This window comes from Aquarana catesbeiana, linkage group LG07 (assembly GCF_042186555.1).
Source record: "Aquarana catesbeiana isolate 2022-GZ linkage group LG07, ASM4218655v1, whole genome shotgun sequence".
Lineage (NCBI taxonomy): Eukaryota > Metazoa > Chordata > Amphibia > Anura > Ranidae > Aquarana > Aquarana catesbeiana.
In genome coordinates this window covers 151,901,792-151,920,187 of record NC_133330.1, presented here as the reverse complement: position 1 = coordinate 151,920,187, position 18,396 = coordinate 151,901,792, and the positions used below count along the sequence as shown (strand labels likewise).

General features: G+C 40.0%; 1 protein-coding gene across 1 annotated transcript in view; it reads left to right on the top strand.

Moving 5' to 3' along the window:
• The window catches only part of CCDC134 (coiled-coil domain containing 134), a 225,997-nt gene that overhangs the window by 126,790 nt on the left and 80,811 nt on the right, over window positions 1-18,396 (top strand). Inside the window, exons 4-6 of the mRNA XM_073592725.1 lie at window positions 285-369; window positions 8,454-8,635; window positions 8,823-8,894. Coding sequence (XP_073448826.1) covers window positions 285-369; window positions 8,454-8,635; window positions 8,823-8,894 — 339 coding nt within the window. The remainder of the gene's footprint in view (window positions 1-284; window positions 370-8,453; window positions 8,636-8,822; window positions 8,895-18,396) is intronic.

Below are 18,396 nucleotides of genomic sequence, written 5' to 3'. Positions count from 1 at the left end.
ATTCCTATATTAACTCCTTCTCTTGAGGCACCAGAGGTGTTTAAGAATCTAGGGACATTCGCCACTGGGCTAATGCTATTAAGTGGGTGGCTGAAATGTAAACAAGCTATTGCCATCCTAAAGTTAACTTGTGTAAAATAACTGTAAAAGTCAGAAAAAATACTAGCGGTCAGGATCAGGCAGATCTCTTGCATGGATGACTAAAAGGCGCACAATTTTTATTATTTTTCAGTACAGTTAGATTAATGTGTCAAAGTTTTTCAGGATGGTTTTTGTTGTAACAGGTATTGGAGGACTCTCGAGCAATTCTCATTGCAGCTGGAGTACAGCCTGATGGTCCGTTCCCTGAAGATGAGAAGATTAAAGATGGTATGATGTATTTTGTAGGTGTAAAATGGTCACTTAAGTCTTAAATATAAAGATTCTCTTATGAAGCATTTTCTACCTACATGCAATACGTGATTTATAAAGTGTATTAGTAATTTTTAGTGCCAAAAAACATTAGTAAAAAATTAGGTAATGAAGTAGGTTACATTGGCATGCTTTACTGTTCGTACACCTAAATGGCAGTTAATCACATGAACCATTAGAGGTAGTAGTCAAAGAGAGGTCACATGGCCCATTTTATTGATTGCTTCTATACACCTATTTACGAATTGATAATTTTTGCCAATTTGTGACATGTTTCAGTTTTCAAAGGTTCTAGTTAAAGAGGAACTGCAGTCTGCTCACATAGTTTGTAATAAAAACATCTTTGCCATTCTGAAGCTTCCCTTCAACCACTTTGCATATTTTATTTATAATATGATGCTGTACTTGCCAAATATTCTGCAAACATCTCCTTCCACTGAGTCTGGCTGCAACCATTTTAACTGTGGGCAGTTGAAACTGCTACCTGTTTACTTCCTGGATTTACACAGACACACACCTCCAGCTCTGCTGCTTTCATTGGCCCTCTTATGACTCATCCACCCTCTCTTCCTGGCAAACTCTGAAGCGAGTGAGAGAGACCTGTTCCTGATGTCATAAGCCTAGGCTTTTTACCAGACAAAAAATAGGAAGTGGGCTGTATAAGGTATTTACTGGCAGAAGAAAAAGGTTTTACTATCCAAACAAGGACAGAAGATTTAATAGATTGAAAGTAAAAAAAAAATACTGAAGTTCTGCTTTAAAAAGGAACTGCAGTCTGCTCACATAATTTGTAATTAAAACATCTTTGCCATTCTGAAGCTTCCCTCCAACCACTTTACATATTAATTTATATACACTGTGATTCTGTTCTTGCCAAATATGCTGCAGAAATCTCCCTCCACTGAGTCTGGCTGCAACCATTTTAACTGTGGCCAGCTGAAGCTGTTGTCTTCACTTACTTAGACACACAGAAGCACACCTCCAGCTCTGCAGCTCTCATTGGCCCCCTTATGACTCATCCCCCCTCCCTTCCTGGCAAACTCTCACGAGAGAGAGATGAGCATGATGTCATAAGCCTAAGCTAATGACCAGACAAACGGGAAGTGGGCTGTATAAGGTATTTTACCGGCAGAAAAAAAATGTTTTACTATTCAAAGTTAAAACCACAAGGGCAGAAGATTTAATAGATGGAAAAAATGACAGAATGTCTGCTTTAAGTTTAGTTATTGCATGTTTTGTATTTGATCAATTTTTACTTTATGTGTATGTTAAAGGCATTTCACAAATTACAATGGCAAGATAAAAGTATGTGAACCCCTTGGAATTAACTGTTTTTCTACAGAAATTTGCCATCCAATGTCATTTGATCCTCAATAGTCACAACAATAGAGACACACAATGTGCATAAGCTGCTAACAAACAAACCATTCTAATTTCTCGTGTCTTTATTGAACACACCCATTAAACAGTCACAGTGCTGGAGGAAAAAGCAAGTGAACCCTTGGAGTTATTAGCTGGCCAAACTTCCTTGGCAGTAGTAGTAAAAAGTGGATTTCACTAACTTCTATGTATAATAACCACTCCTAAAACATAAAATGTGCAAAATAGAAAAATTATATAATAATCCTGTAATAAAGTGCTTTTCTATGCCAGCTGAATTAATATAAAAAAATAAAATAAAAAATAATCTTTCCCACATAATAATCCTGATTTAAAAGTATCAAAGTGAAACAAAATATTAAGAAATGGAAGTAGAAAAATAAATACCGTATTTATCGGCGTATAACACGCACCGGCGTATAACACGCACCCCAATTTAGGAGGGAATTTTAAGGAAAAAAAAACTTACATTTAAATGCCCATCATTGCAGCCTTCTCAGTGCAGCCTTGTCAGTGCAGCCTTGTCAGTGCAGCCTTCCCCAGTGCAGCCTTGTCAGTGCAGCCTTGTCAGTGCAGCCTTCCCCAGTGCAGCCTTGCTCCAATGATCCCAGCCATTCTGGGCTTCAAAATCGCCGACCGCGATTTGAAAATGGCGCCGCAATACACAGAGCCGGTCCTCGACTCTTTCCGGCGGCTCTCGTTCACTTTCGGCTCCACTCGTAGTCCCGAGCGGAGCTATCCGAACCTAGCCGAGTAGGTTCGGATAGCTCCGCTCGGGACTACGAGTGGAGCCGAAAGTGAACGAGAGCCGCCGGGAAGAGCCGAGGACCGGCTCTGTGTATTGCGGCGCCATTTTCAAATCGCGGTCGGCGATTTTGAAAATGTGACAGGTCGGGATCGCAGGGGATCGGCGTATAACACGCACCTGCGATTTTCCCCTGGTTTTAAGGGGAAAAAAGTGCGTGTTATATGCCGATAAATACGGTATATAAAAAAAAATATGATAAAATATAGAAATTAAAAATATAAAATGAATATGAAAACTGGAGTCCTACAATGTGCCAATATTACTTAGTGATCATGGAATTCACATAATATATATGTGTGTTGCACAGTGCAAAAAAATGTCCCCGACATGTACATATAAACCACATTACACTGGATGTCCTCAGTGAGTGATCACTGAGAGCAAGAGGCATTATTATACTGCTTGGACAGGCTGTTATTGGATCCATCATAAATGGAGTGGTTATCCTAAATGAACCAAAGGCGCATATTCTTACCGTATCTGGTGAGTGGCCATTGCACTAGGTGGTGGTGAAGTCACGATAAGTGGTGAATTAGGAGCACTTTATATTGAAGAGGAACGTTATTACTGCACAGAAGTGATCACTCACTGAGGACATCCAGTGTACTGTGGTTTATACGTACATGTCAGGGACATTTTTTTGCACTGTGCAGCAATCATATATATTGTTATGTGAATTCCACGATCACTAAGCAATTTTGGCACATTGTATGATTCCAGTTTTCATTTTATATTTTTCATTTCTATATTTTTTCATTTGTTTTTATATATATTTATTTTTCTACTTCCATTTCTTAATATTTTGTTAGCACTATTGCATTCCACCATTTTTTGAGTGGGTTTATATGATTGCAGCAAACTAGATTGATGGGTTATTATTTAATCTGAGTTTTGCGCCGGTAACACATATTGTTGGACAAACTTCCTTGGCAGCTCTTTCGGTAGCTCTGGATCAGACCTGCACAACATTCAGGCAGAATTGCTTGAACATTGAGACTTAGATGATTATCACATCACATTTTATGACAAGTTACTGAAGAAAACCAGTTAATTCCAAGGGGTTTACGCACTTTTTTCTGCATCTGTATACCATGTTTTCCCCCCTAAAATAGTTACAGGAATATTTGTGAGGTTCAATGATTTGCCTGTAAGGGGAGCAGAAAATACAACCACTAAGGTAGGGGAAATATTTTGAGAATTTAAAGTGTAGAATAATTATACAATTATTTCATGCTAAAATATAATAATGTCACAACTTTAACCACTTTAAGACCGGGCCTCTTTTTTTAGATGTGGTGTTTACAAGTAAATACATTTTTTTTTTCCTATCATCCTAGAGAATAAAATGGCGGTCGTTGCAATACTTTCTGTCACACACTTTCTGCGCAGCTGTCTTACAAGCACACTTTTTTAAAAAAAAAATCAACTTTTTTGAATTAAAAGACAACAGTAAAGTTAGCCCAATTTTTTTTTTTTTATACTATGAAAGATAATGTTACATCGAGTAAATTGATACCCAACATGTCACACTTTAAAATTGCACCCGCTTGTGGAATGGCGACAAACTTTTACCCTTAAAAATCTCAATAGGCGACATTTAAAAAATTCTACCGGTTGCATGTTTTGCATTACAGAGGGGGTCTAATGCTAGAATTATTGCTCTCGCTCTACCGATCGCGGCGATGTGTGTGACCTCACATGTGTGGTTTGAACACTGTTTTCATATGCGGGCGCTACTCACGTATGTGTTCGCTTCTGCACGCGAGCTCGGCGGGACGAGGCGCGTTTAAAATTTTTTTTTTCTTATTTATTTTACCTTTTACTTTTTATTTTTACACTGTTTAAAAAAAAAAATGTCACTTTTATTCCTATTACAAGGAATGTAAACATCCCTTGTAATAGAAAAAAAACTGACTCACTCGTCTCCATGTCAGCACAGGGGACAGACGCGATTGGCTCCGGTAACCGGCAGGGGGCACCGGATCTTGGCGAGGGGGGGGGGGATCTTAGTGTACAAACAGCATCATGAAGGCCAAGGAACACACCAAACGGGTCAGGGATAAAGTGTGGAGAAGTTTAAAGCAGGGTTAGGTTTAAAAAAAAATCCAAGCTTTGAACATCTCACGGAGCAGTGTTCAATCCATCATCCAAAAATGGAAAGAGAGTGGCACAACAGCAAACCTACCAAGACATGGCCGTCCACCTAAACTGACAGCCCAGACAAGGAGAGCATTCTTCAGAGAAGCATCCAAGATGCCTATGGTAACTCTGGAGGAGCTGCAGAGATCCACAGCTCAGGTGGGAGAATCTGTCCACAGTACAACTATTAGTTGTGCACTCTACAAATCTGGCCTTTATGGAAGAGTGGCAAGAAGAAAGCCATTGCTGAAAGAAAGCCATAAGAAGTACCGTTTGCAGTTTGCGAGAAGCCATGTGGGGGACACAGCAAACATGTGGAAGAAGGTGCTCTGGCCAGATGAGACAAAAATTTCACTTTTTGGCCTAAAGCAAAGTTCTATGTGTGATGGAAAACTAGAACTGCGCATCACCCTGAACACACCATCCCCACCGTAAAACTTGGTGGCCGCATCATGTTGTGGGGATGCTTTTCTTCAGTAGGAACAGGGAAGCTGGTCAGAGTTGATAGGAAGGTGGATGGAGTCAAATACAGGGAAGTCTTAGAAGAAAACCTGTTAGAGTCTGCAAAAGACTTGAGACTGGGGTGGAGGTTCACCTTCCAGCAGGACAACGACCCTAAACATACAGTGAGAGCTACAATGGAATGGTTTATATTGCAGCATATTCATGTGTTAGAATGGCCCAGTTAAAGTCCAGACCTAAATCCAATTGAGAATCTGTGGCAAGACTTGAAAATTGCTATTCAGACGCTCTCCATCCAGTGACACAGCTTGAACTATTTTGCAAAGAAGAATTGGCAAAAATGTCATAGTTACATAGTAGGTGAGGTTGAAAAAAGACACAAGTCCATCAAGTCCAACCTATGTGTGTGATTATGTGTCAGTATTACATTACATATCCCTGTATATTGCGGTCATTCAGGTGATTATCTAATAGTTTCTTGAAGCTATCAATGCTCCCCGCTGAGACCACCGCCTGTGGAAGGGAATTCCACATCCTTGCCGCTCTTACAGTAAAGAACCCTCTACGTAGTTTAAGGTTAAACCTCTTTTCTTCTAATTGTAATGAGTGGCCACGAGTCTTATTAAACTCTCTTCTGCGAAAAAGTTTTATCCCTATTGTGGGGTCACCAGTACAGTATTTGTAAATTGAAATCATATCCCCTCTCAAGCGTCTCTTCTCAGTGCTCGCAACCTTTCCTCATAACTAAGATCCTCCAGACCCTTTATTAGCTTTGTTGCCCTTCTTTGTACTCGCTCCATTTCCAGTACGTCCCTCCTGAGGGCTGGTGCCCAGAACCGGACAGCATACTCCAGGTGCGGGCGGACCAGAGTCTTGTAGAGCGGGAGAATTATCGTTTTATCTCTGCAGTTGATCCCCCTTTTAATGCATGCCAATATTCTGTTTGCTTTATTAGCAGCAGCTTGGCATTGCATGCCATTGCTGAGCCTATCATCCACTAGGACCCCCATGTCCTTTTCCATCCTAGATTCCCCCAGAGGTTCTCCCCCCAGTGTATAGATTGCATTCATATTTTTGCCACCCAAATGCATTATTTTACATTTTTCTACATTGAACCTCATTTGCCATGTAGTCGCCCACCCCATTAATTTGTTCAGGTCTTTTTGCAAGATTTCCACATCCTGCTGAGAAGTTATTGCCCTGCTTAGCTTAGTATCGTCTGCAAATACAGAGATTGAACTGTTTATCCCATCCTCCAGGTCGTTTATGAACAAATTAAATAGGATTGGTCCCAGCACAGAACCCTGGGGAACCCCACTACCCACCCCTGACCATTCTGAGTACTCCCCATTTATCACCACCCTCTGAACACGCCCTTGTAGCCAGTTTTCAATCCATGTACTCACCCTATGGTCCATGCCAACGCACCTTATTTTGTACAGTAAACGTTTATGGGGAACTGTGTCAAATGCTTTTGCAAAATCCAGATACACCACGCCATACATGTCGCTCTCTAGATATGTAAAGCTGGTAGAGACATCCCCAAAAAGACTTGCAGCTGTAATTGCAGTGAAAGGTGGTTCTACAAAGTATTGACTCAGGGAGGCTGAATACAAATGCATGCCACACTTTTCACATATTTATTTGTAAAAAAAAGGAATATAAACAGTGTATCATTTTCCTTCCACTTCACAACTATGTGCCATTTTGTGTTGGTCTGTCACATAAAATTCTATAAAATACATTTACATTTTTGGTTGTAACATAACAAAATGTGGAAAATTTCAAGAGATATAAATATTTTTTCAAGGCACTGTATAAACAGATTGTTTTATGAACTTGAACAAATGGTCATAAATGAATTGACACTTTTGACCAGGGAGGAAACAGTAACACTGCTTGTGTCTTTGGAATATTCATGTTTATGATAGTTAATAAGAGGGCCGTTTTCATATGCATAAGCAAGCATTCGCATTTATACTAAAGTTAGAAATTGTTATAGAAATGCCTCTATACTTATCCTGTCAGCAGCACACCAAAGTGTGAGTATGTATAGGTGTGGGCGCACAAGCTCTGTCACATAATAGTAACACTAAGTCCTCTTTTACACTTGTGCTACTTTTCCTGTGACTTTGGACATCAAACGCATGACAAGTCATACCCCATGATTCCCAATGATAACCACTCACATCTGTGCGACTTCAAGTCGCACTGACTTCAAAGTAGTCCCTTTACTACTTTGGTCCGACTTTTGAAGCGAGTTGAAGTCCATAGACCTTAAGTTTACATAGGCATTCCCTGAAATTGCATCATAATCGCGTCCGCGAAATCGAAAATTGCGGTAAAATCACGCGATTTTCAAGTCATGGCAGTGTGAAAGGGCCCTAAGAAGTATGCTAAACATTAATCCAGAAGTTTTTGAAGGTATAGTGTGCAGGAGGTGCATTCTGCATAAATCTTTTACCAAAGTGTACCTGTTTTGCATTGAGTAGACCACCCTGATTCTAGTCTCATCTCCTGTAAAACAATATCTGTCATTCTGACACCAGTCAGGCAATGGTGTCTGCAGTGACGGTGGAGTGCTTATAGACCTATAATTGAATTCTGATTGGACTGAGTGAAAGATTCCTTGTGTGTGGGTTGTGGCACCCAGCAGGTTTACATAACACACTAGGAGGGTGAAAATAGAACTAGAATACCACAGGCAATGTTTCTGAGATTGAGGAGCATCAGTTGTTGCTGGGAGCATTTGTTTGCTCCATGGTTTAGCGTATAAATCTTTACAAGGCGTACCTATACATACACCTATACCTGTGAGCTGTGGACTGTAGAGTTTGTACCCATAATGCAACAGGAAACCCAAAGTTATTGCTTCTCCTGTTACAAGAGAGATTTTGAAGGCCAACTTTACTGCCCTTCCTACCTGTAGAAACAATGTCCTGATATCTAACTTACATATAGTAGCAAACCCAGACCACGGCCCTATTTGTCTAACTTTTTCTACCTGATATCCTGTCATACTGTGCCACCAACTCATGCATAACCAACCTGCTTCAGAACTTTAGCTTGGTGTTTTTAATGAATCTCTGTAAGTAAGGAAAGTAAAAATAAAGAATAAACAAAATAACCCTGTTTTGTAGGGCTGTACAGCATAGGCTTGCACTATATTTGTACACAAAGCAAGTATGTGACACCAATGCATAATTTTAGTGTACTAACAAAAATGTGTATTTTGCATCTCTTCTGAATCCAGCTTATTCCCACACGGTGGAAAATTCAGCTTTTTTTGGCGATGTAGTCCTACGCTTCCCAAAAATTGTTCACCATTATTTTGACCGTAATTCTAACTGGAATAACCTCATTCGATGGGGAATCGGTTTCTGCAATCTGAGTGGAATCTTCAGTGATGGTCCACATTCCCAGCTCCTTGACTTGGTAAGTCTCATTAAATGCAGTCTTCTACAAGGTATTGTAGACAAGCTCTCTCCATAGTTTTGTTGGAAGAACACATGATATTTCTTTGAAGTGATTATAGAAAAATATGGTTAGTGTTAATTATGTGTCCTAGTACAGCATGCATCTGTTTACCATATCCTGATTTCTTTTGATTTAATGTTTTTAGATGTCTCAAGAGTTGGGCATTAGTGAAAAGTCTCCTGATTATCGAAATCCTTTCAAAACTGACAATATGGAGGTAAGTAGAAACTACTATTCATAAAAAGTTAGCATTCTTCATTGCATCCATTTTAGTTTAGAGACACTGACTGTATCCTCCAGTAAATTAAGAATTAAATAGTTCAAGTCATAAGGTCTACTTAATATATCTTAGCCACATGTGTAGTTGGAGCCTAGTGCTGTACTATACCGTTTTTGAGTGGGACTGTAGCAGTCGCTGTTGAACGAGGGGTTTGGCCAAATAAACTTAGAGACAAGGACACAGTGGTGTAGGGAGCAACTTGAGCAATGTTTGGGTTGGGAAAAGGATTGATGAGGGAGAATTACATAGCCATAACATTCCAGTAGTGTGCTAGATGGCCCCAAATAAAAGAATGTAAAGTATTTGTGCTAGTGGGGTATCTTGGAACGCAAATGCCATAGATGATTAAAAACTAGCCCTGGGCAGCTGAGCTGTGTCTGAATTCATGTAAAAAACATATTCAGTTTTTACTTATGTATGCTTTGTTTATTAACCACTTAAGCCCCAGACCATTTGGCTGGCCAAAGACCAGAGCAATTTTTGCGATTCGGCACTGTATCGCTTTAACTGACAATTGCGCAATCATGCAACGTGGCTCCCAAACAAAATTGATGTCCTTTTTTCCCCACAAATAGAGCTTTCTTTTGGTGGTATTTTATCACCTCTGCGGTTTTTATTTTTTGCACTATAAACAAAAAAAGCGACAATTTGGGGAAAAAAACAAATTTTTTTACTTTTTGCTATAATAAATATCTCCCCCCCCCCCCCAAAAAAAAAAAAAAAATATATATATATATATATATATATATTTTTTTTTTTTCCCTCAGTTTTTTTATACTTTTTTTTTTCCCTCAGTTTAGGCCGATATGTATTCTACATATTTTTGGTAAAAAAAAAACGCAATAAGCATTTACTGATTTGGTTTGCGCAAAAGTTATAGTGTCTACAAAATAGGGGATAGTTTTATGGCATTTTTATTAATAATTTTTTTTTTTTTTTTTTTTTTTTTTTTTTTTACTAGTAATGGCGCGATCAGCAATTTTTATTGTGACTGCGACATTATGGCGGACAGATCGGACACTTTTGGCGCTATTTTGGGACCATTCACATTTATACAGCGATCAGTGCAATTAAAAATGCATTGATTACTGTGTAAATGTGACTGGCAGGGAAGGGATTTACCAGGGAGGGGCGCTGCAGGGGTTAAGTGTGTCCTAGGGAGTGATTCTAACTGGGAGGGGGAGGGGCTACGTGTGACACGACACTGATCACCGCTCCCGATTACAGGGAGCTGTGATCAGTGTCACTAGGCAGAACTGGGAAATGCTTGTTCTCATCAGCATTTCTCCGTTCTTCCTCTGCTTGAGACGATCACGGTTATTCCCGCGGGACCCGCGATCACACTCACGGAGCTCGCGGCAAATTTAAAGGGATGTACCTGTACGCCCATTTGCCTGTCCGTGCCATTCTGCCAACGTATATGTACATGAGGCGGTCGGCAAGTGGTTAACGAAACAAGGTTTACTATCATACCTTACATGTTAATGTCACAACTGGCCTTCTGTGCAACAGTATGCATCGACCGTTATCACAGAGCCTAAAGTCTCTGTGGGTCAGTGAACAGATCCAGTGGGATGCCCTTCTCCCATCTGACAAATAGTTAACAGTTCAACATGATTGAAACATAATCAAATTAAATAGATACTTTCTCTACGTACAAAAACTGAGACCAATGATTGCTGACTATTGATGCATACAAAAAAACGCAGGCTTAGCACATATTTATCCACCTTAACAGATGAGGTGTGCACTCGTAGACCATTCACCGTGTGAGGTGCTGTTACTGTAACTAAAGGCATATGTCACGAACAGAAGTCCGGTGTAAAGCACCAGGAAAGAGTTACTTATGGCAACAGCTATCGGTCATATTAGAGTATCAAAAATTCATATTTATTGTAATAATTTAAAACCGATTTGGTATAGTCATAGGCCAATATCCGAGAAGAAGATAGCTTCACAAAAATGGCCAAACAAATCACTGGTGAAAATAAATCATCACATATACACACAGACACAAAATACAACAATACAAAAAGAAACGACTGGATGCCATTTAGCAGCACACAAGTTAGAGTGTCAGATGAAAAAATTCATCATGATTTAAATTTGAGAAACCAACAATTTGGCTATATAAGTCAATAAGTGGCAGCCTAGCCCGTGTGTGGCTCCAAGGGGTGTGTGTGTGTGTGTGTGTGTGTGTGTGTGTGTGGAGGGGGGGGGGGGTTGGGGAACAGGAAATGGAAAAGAGGAAACTAGCAGACACTGAGGTAATTGTCAAGGAGCATAAATGCTCTAAAGTGCACTATAGTGGGGGACACTGGTCTGGATCATGCCATCCGCAAAAAATAGCGTAAGTAGCATTAGTACTGGTACTGAGGAAAAATGCTACATGGAAGTCCAGTGTATATGGGAGGGTTTGTTTATAGGAAGTCCCGCTAGCAAATATAAGCAATATTTTTGGGATGCTAGACCAATCCTTAAGTGAAAGAATTGTTGCTTAGTCCCAGTACTATATGAGCCTGGGGTTGGTATTCCGTTTTAAACTCATCACAGTGATATGAATGTGGATTCTATCATCAAAGCCCCTTATAGGCTAGGGGATTGGGAACTTCATATAGGCAATTGGTGCAATCCAGTCCTGGGCATGATACAATCGCCCTGTAGTGTGTGTACCTTACCGTCGCATATGGTGGATATGCTGGTTGCCTTCGTTCTCCGTGATCCCCTCCGTAGATGTTTTCTGAGGTGTGTCTTTGGCACCAGTACTGATGCATGGCTGTTTGTGGCTTATCCTATGCAGTCGGCGATTAGCCTTGCAGGATCGTATCTTCCCACTGCTGTTCGCGTCCTCAGCGCTGGGAGCTTGTAAGAGCGCCATCACGTGACGGAATGGCTGTGAAGTCAATGCGTTTCGCTATTGGAAATAACGTCGCTTCATCTGGACGCCCACCAGTATACTTTAATTAAAGGGACAGATGTCATGTTTGCAGAAATAGTGATTGATGAACTTCAAAAATGGCCAGTAAACGCCAGAAAGTCCAAGGCAGCTTAAATCATTATTTGATTAGATTCAGTATTATGAACTATCGGCTTTTTAGGGTAGGAAGTAAAGGCAAGGGAAGAGAAAGAAAAAAAAAAAAGCAAAAGAGAACGGACAAGAGAAAGAAAGGAGAGGGAAAAAAAGAAATAGAGGGATAAAAAAGGGCATAGAAACAATAGACCAAAAACAAACCGGCTGGGATGGAATAACAAAAAAAAATATTATATATAATATATTAATATTATAGTGTGTAGGGGAAACCAGAAGAATGGAGGGAATTCAAATCAAGGTAGACTTATTGATATCCCCAAATATAGGAAACAAGCTGCTAGGTCCTATTGGGAGGTCATCCTTGTCGTTACATTGGTTCCACAAATGGACCACCCATCTATCTTTATAGTTATATAGTGATTCAGGTTATGGGGATTCGACTGAATCACTAGGGCTAAATACAATTGGCTCTCCAAAAAAACCTCCACATTCAATTCTGTATTGAGGCCCACCGGAAAGAGGGACTTCAACCTATATACCCACCATTTTTCTTTTTGGAGGAGTATACGGTCTAAGTCTCCTCTTCTGGTGGGAAACTTCAGGGCATAGATCCCCTTTACTGTCATGCCTGTTGGGCTTCCATCATGGCATTGGGCAAAGTGCTTTGCCAGGGGTTTCTCTGGATTTCGGTCCCTAATTTCTCTTAGGTGCTCACCTATCCTCATTTTCAATGTCATTTTTGTTTTCCCTACATAAATTTTAGGGCAGGGGCAGATGATCATGTAGATAATTCTCGTTGATGAGCAATTGATTAGATCCCTAATCTCAAAACTGTCTTGTTCAAAGCGTGCGTAAATGTCTGAGTTCTGTCAACAATTGGACAGAATTGGCACTTGTTACAGGGGAACATTCCTTTTGTTCTCGGATAAGTCGATAGCCAACTGAGTCTGGTTCCTTCGTGAACTTAGACCGAATTAACATATCTCCTAGATTTTTGTTATATGTTGTGGTTTGTGTCTGTGTGTGTGTGTATATGTGATGATTCATTTTCACCAGTGATTTGTTTGGCCATTTTTGTGAAGCTGCCTATGACTATACCAAATCTGTTTTAAATTATTACAATAAATCTGAATTTTTGATACTCTAATATGACTGATTTCTGTTGCCTTAAGTAACTCTTTCCTTGTGCTTTACACCAGACTTCTGTTCATGACTATTGATGCAGCTTGGCTTCCCTGCACAAAAATGAGTACTTTTGTAAGTTGCCAAAAGATCGGACACATAGAGGTCACAAAAATTTGCCAGTGGGTGTAAAAAAATTTTTTTTTTTTTTTTTTTTTTAATTCTTTGAGAGCGAGGAACGTGCAGAAATACAGAGACACCGTTGATGCATATCACAGTAAATTTGTTTTTCCCCAAAATCCATTATATAGATCACACTGTAAAGAAGAGGATACTGCTATCAGAGGGGAATCGCATCGCGTATCGAGGGAACGGAAGTCTTCTGTACCCCGCATGACCATTTTTACGGCAATTGCCGTTTTATTTTTTGGAAATAGAAATTTGTGCCCGTTGGTGACCGGCTCCAAAAGGCATAGCACTCTTGTGCTGGCAATATAGTCAGAACAGGAAAAGAAAAAGAAGGTTAGACAGGGAGCACAGGGAAGGGGAGAAAAAAAAAGGGGGGGGGAAGAAAAAGAAGACTGAGTTAGCACGACCCTCCAGTCACATTCACTCCCCCCTGGGAGCTTTCAGAGTCGACCCCCTTCAGGGGGACCGAGCCACTAGCTGTCCGTACTCCTCAGAGTAGTAGAATTCTTGCCAGTGGAACCATGTTTTGGAAAATTTCTTGTTTAGGCCCTTCTCCGTGGCTAACCAAGTCCTCCATTGCATGTATATCTGCCACTCTTTTCAACCAACAGGCCACCGACGGAGGCTGAGTCTGTTTCCAGTTCAGAGGGATGCAGCTCTTTGCCGCAGTGATCAGAAGCGGCAATATGGATTTTTTATAGCTCTTACTCGGGATCTTGTAATGGTGCAGAAGGAAGAGCTCGGGGGACATCGGTAACTCCCGGTCTGGATGATGCGATGTACCTCTGCCCAGAAGGGTTGTGTAAAAATTATTTGAAGATTGTCTCCTTGTCACAGTTCAAAGTTTTTTTTTTTTTTTTTTTTTTGTTTTATCAAGTACAAACATCATATTTTATTTATGAGTTTCATTAAATTTTGCCATTTTTTTAACATTTTATAAATGTAAGTCGCTTGAAAAGTGGAGATTAGCAATGCAATACACCATTTGGTGGCAGTGTTTTGCCAAGAATGAATTCAGTATGGCCTGCACTTGTGTATGCAAGCTATCATGGGCAAAATGCAATAAGACCACATTCACACGGCAGTAAAAAAAATGCATTTAAAAGTGTTTTGTTTGTGGATCTGAATGCAGCAGCATTGTTTTTCAATTAAGACATATACACAGTTGTGTAAACATGCACTGTATTCAGATCCATAACATACAATACTGTACAAAAATCTGTGTCTGAGGCAAGTGTATACACTTACACCAAAAAAAAAAAAAAAGACAATTTGTAAGTATTAAAAAAAATGATCTTTTTATGCAGGAACTTTTTGTTCCCTTACCTAATGATCAGTAACATTTTTAGGATTAGGTTATGTCCAAGTGAATGTAGCCTAAAAATATCAAACTGAATAACCCTGAACTACACACATTTTTTTTTAATTTTTCTAAAAGCTGCCAGATGAAAATTTTCCCCCTTAATAATTCCAAAATTATTTAAAGTCATACCCAGCACTATTATAAAACACCACCTCTCATACTCATATATTCTACTTCCCTACATACACTTAAAATTCAAACAGCAAAATAAACAATTTCCAAAGATTTGTGTAAAACACATGTCGCAAACCATGAAAATTATGTGAAAAACTAGAGACTGATAACCATGTAATATAACCCTTTCTTTCCTAACATAAACTTGAAGTCCTTCACAATTTTGTACCTCCACCCTGGAAAAATCACCCCAAAGTGATCAACTGTATACACAATCCTTTCACTGGTAGCGCCTGATGTTACATGTATCCTCCCTTCAATGCTCCTCATCCAATGGACTTCAGGGGGTAGCATTATGTCAACCCGTCAAAAATACTTAATTTAGTCTATAAACTCTCAAAAATATTTTAGATTAAAATTGAATCACATTTTTTAAAATCATCAGGTATTCAGTGCAATAAGACCCCACTCCCAAGCTGATTTGACCCCTGATAATTTGACAAAAAACCGAACTCAGGGTTAAAATTCCAGGCAACTAACAAATTATCCCTTGCAGTGGGATTATCCCACACTGCAGGTGTTAATTGGTCATTTAGGTCTAAGGGGCCAATTAAAAATGATTTACTTACCTGATTCTCCCTTCCTCCCCACTGCTAGACCGTTTCCCGCAGCTATTTCTCCCCTGTGCTCCAGCAGTCTAGTGACCTGACATCTTCAAGTCCAAAGTAGGGTCAAGAACCCTGTATTAGATATGTTGACGTTGACGGGCAGTCCACCGCCAGAGTGTGGGGGTGTGCCTTCTGCCTCGGGGAGCAGTAGATCATTGAAGTAAAATGGTTTCTCCTCTCTAGACAAAACTAGCCAATTAACCCATGCAGTGCTGGTGCGGCCCATCTGCGAGGCATCATTTTACCAGTGGTGGATTTGAGACCTTTCAGCTCCAGTAACTAGTCCATATATCAATTTGGTCTCGTTTCTTGAAAACTTCCCTGATCATATTTGACCTTCTCCAGTGTCCCTGGAACGTATCAATCCCACTAAATGTCATTTGCCCAAGGTCACTAAAATGCAGTAGCTGAAAATGTTTAGCTAAACTATAATTCTTAAAGTGGTTCTAAAGCCTCACATGACTTTACATTAAACATTAGCTACATTAAACATAACTGCATGATTCTTTCTTTTTAAAAATCTACTGAACAAAATATTTTATTCACTGTTATGGGCTGCGTGATCCTAGCTCTGGACTCCCTAATTTCTTGGTACCACGTGATGCTTCTTTAGGGACTACATGTGCCAGCAGACTTTGCAGTAATGCACATGCGCTACCCATTCCCTCAACAGGCTGACATGTGCGCTATCACTGGCACCGTCAGAATAAATCAACTTTTCTGTTCTGTCTCCTAGACACATCCACTCCCTGCCTCCTGGAGCCTCTGCCCAGGACATTTATGCAGAGGTGGAGCTCCGGTGCTCCGTTGTCGGGATGCCTGTGCGTAAACAAGTGGTCCTAAGCCTGTGAGCTCACACAGAGGTGTGCCCATTGGATCAGCGATGGGCATGGGGCACTTATCAGAGGACAGGCAGAAGTTCATAAGAAACACACAGAAAACAAATATAAGGCAATATGTAAAAAAAAAAAAAAAATGACGCTTATTTGAATAATTTATAATAAAATAGGAGGGTTTATTATAACTTTAAAACCTTTGCTTATAGTAATATATTCCCCTGATCTTTTATATGAAGTTTCCTGGTCATACATACCACATAGTGGAGTTCACATGGGCAGTTTAACAAGTATTCCAATAAATTCTATCTCTATGCTACTCACAAGAAATATGAAAAAAATATTTAAAAAAACACACCCAAAGAGCAGCTAACACCTATGTGAAATCGCCAGACAAAAGTAGAAAATATCAATGATAAATAGTGCAGCATTCCTATTAAATAAATTATTTAATTATTTTCAATATTGAATAATTACCTCAAATGCAAATATATGTTACTTGTATAGTTAGCCCCTGTATAAGTGCATTCAAACAATATCATAAATACAACCCCAAACAAAATCAATTATATACGTGTGTGTGTGTATGGATTATTAAAGATCTCCCAGCACACTTACTGGCCAGCCTGCAAAACAGACAAATTGGCCCTCTCTAACTGTTAAGTTAAAAACAGAGGGTTTTGTTTGCACACATTTGCAAATAAATGTGTAAGACACAGTGCCCAGTTTCCAGAGCCTGCATAGTAGAAGCACATATAAGAATAGATAGACTAAGGGCAGGTATACCTGGAGGCAGCCCACCCCTCAAGTTGGAACAGTGGCCATTATACTGTCAGAAGCTTAAAGTGCAGTAAAATAAAAATAAACAAATCAGCAGATGAGACATAACTTGCAGAAGTGGGGTGCATTGATGAGGCATCAGCACATGATTCTTCTTTTTTTTTTGTTCAACCAGTGAGTTGGATAAACTAAAAATGATCCGATTTCCCCCATCCACACATTCGATATGGATGGGGGAATCGCTCCCATTGAGCTATTGTATTCTGGCGGCGGGGAGCCTTACCCACTGGCAGAATATAATGATCAGTGTTGCCAGCTATAGCCAGTGTCCCTGCTGAATCTGGCAAATTTTGATCCATGTATGGTCAGCTTTAGTTCTGTCCCTTGTGTTGATTTTTGTGTTTTATATTGACTGCACTTAGGCTTTATGACATGCAGGATATATCTGACTTTCTAAAAAAGCTCAATACTCTTATCATTCAAAATAGTTTTCTCTATATCTGTGTTTAGCTCTTCACCTACGGTACTGCATTTACATTTAGGCAGTTTCAAAGAGACATGAGGCGTCATCAAGCTTTGGGCCTAAGATTAAACAGGAAAAAAATTACGCGCATGTATTCAGTCAGGCTTTCATATATTCTTGGGGGGGTTGAAAGTTGAACACTGAAAGCAGTGGCTTCAGTGTTCACCCCAAAGTCTTTTTGCAAAATGCATATTCAGAATACAAATCTGTCTTGCTGCTTTGTGTCCCTGATTCATCTTTAGATAAAGCCGCTATGTCCGCTAAACTTGACATTTCTGATCCTGCTCAGAAGGTGACTTATTATGAAGATTCAGGGGATGAAGAAGAGGCAGAGAATGATGATATGAATAGTGACTATGCTTCTGGGAAAAGGGGATGGGAAAGATACGCTTTGCTTTGAAAGGATTGAAGAACATTGAAGGCTGTTTTAAGACACTGTAAGTAAGAAGATAAAACCCAGTCTTGTAAAGAGACACTTAAAGTGATTGCAAACCTTCCGGGAATTTTTGTTTAAAATATTAAATATGTTATACCAACCTACTTTGTGCAACGGTTTTGCACAGAACAGCCCCAATCCTCCTCTTCTCAGTTTCCCTACAGGCGCTCCTGACCCCTCCCCCAGCTGAATACCCCCATAGGAAACCATTTTTTAAAGCGGACACTTGTGTGGGTTTGCTCCCGAGCTGGTCTGTTTGTGTCTATTCAGACACACAGCCCTGCTCAGAACCCCCACCACCACCACTATCTGCTCACAGGTTTCGACTGACAGCGGCAGGAGCCAATGGCTTCCGCTGCTTTCAGTCTAGCCTGTGA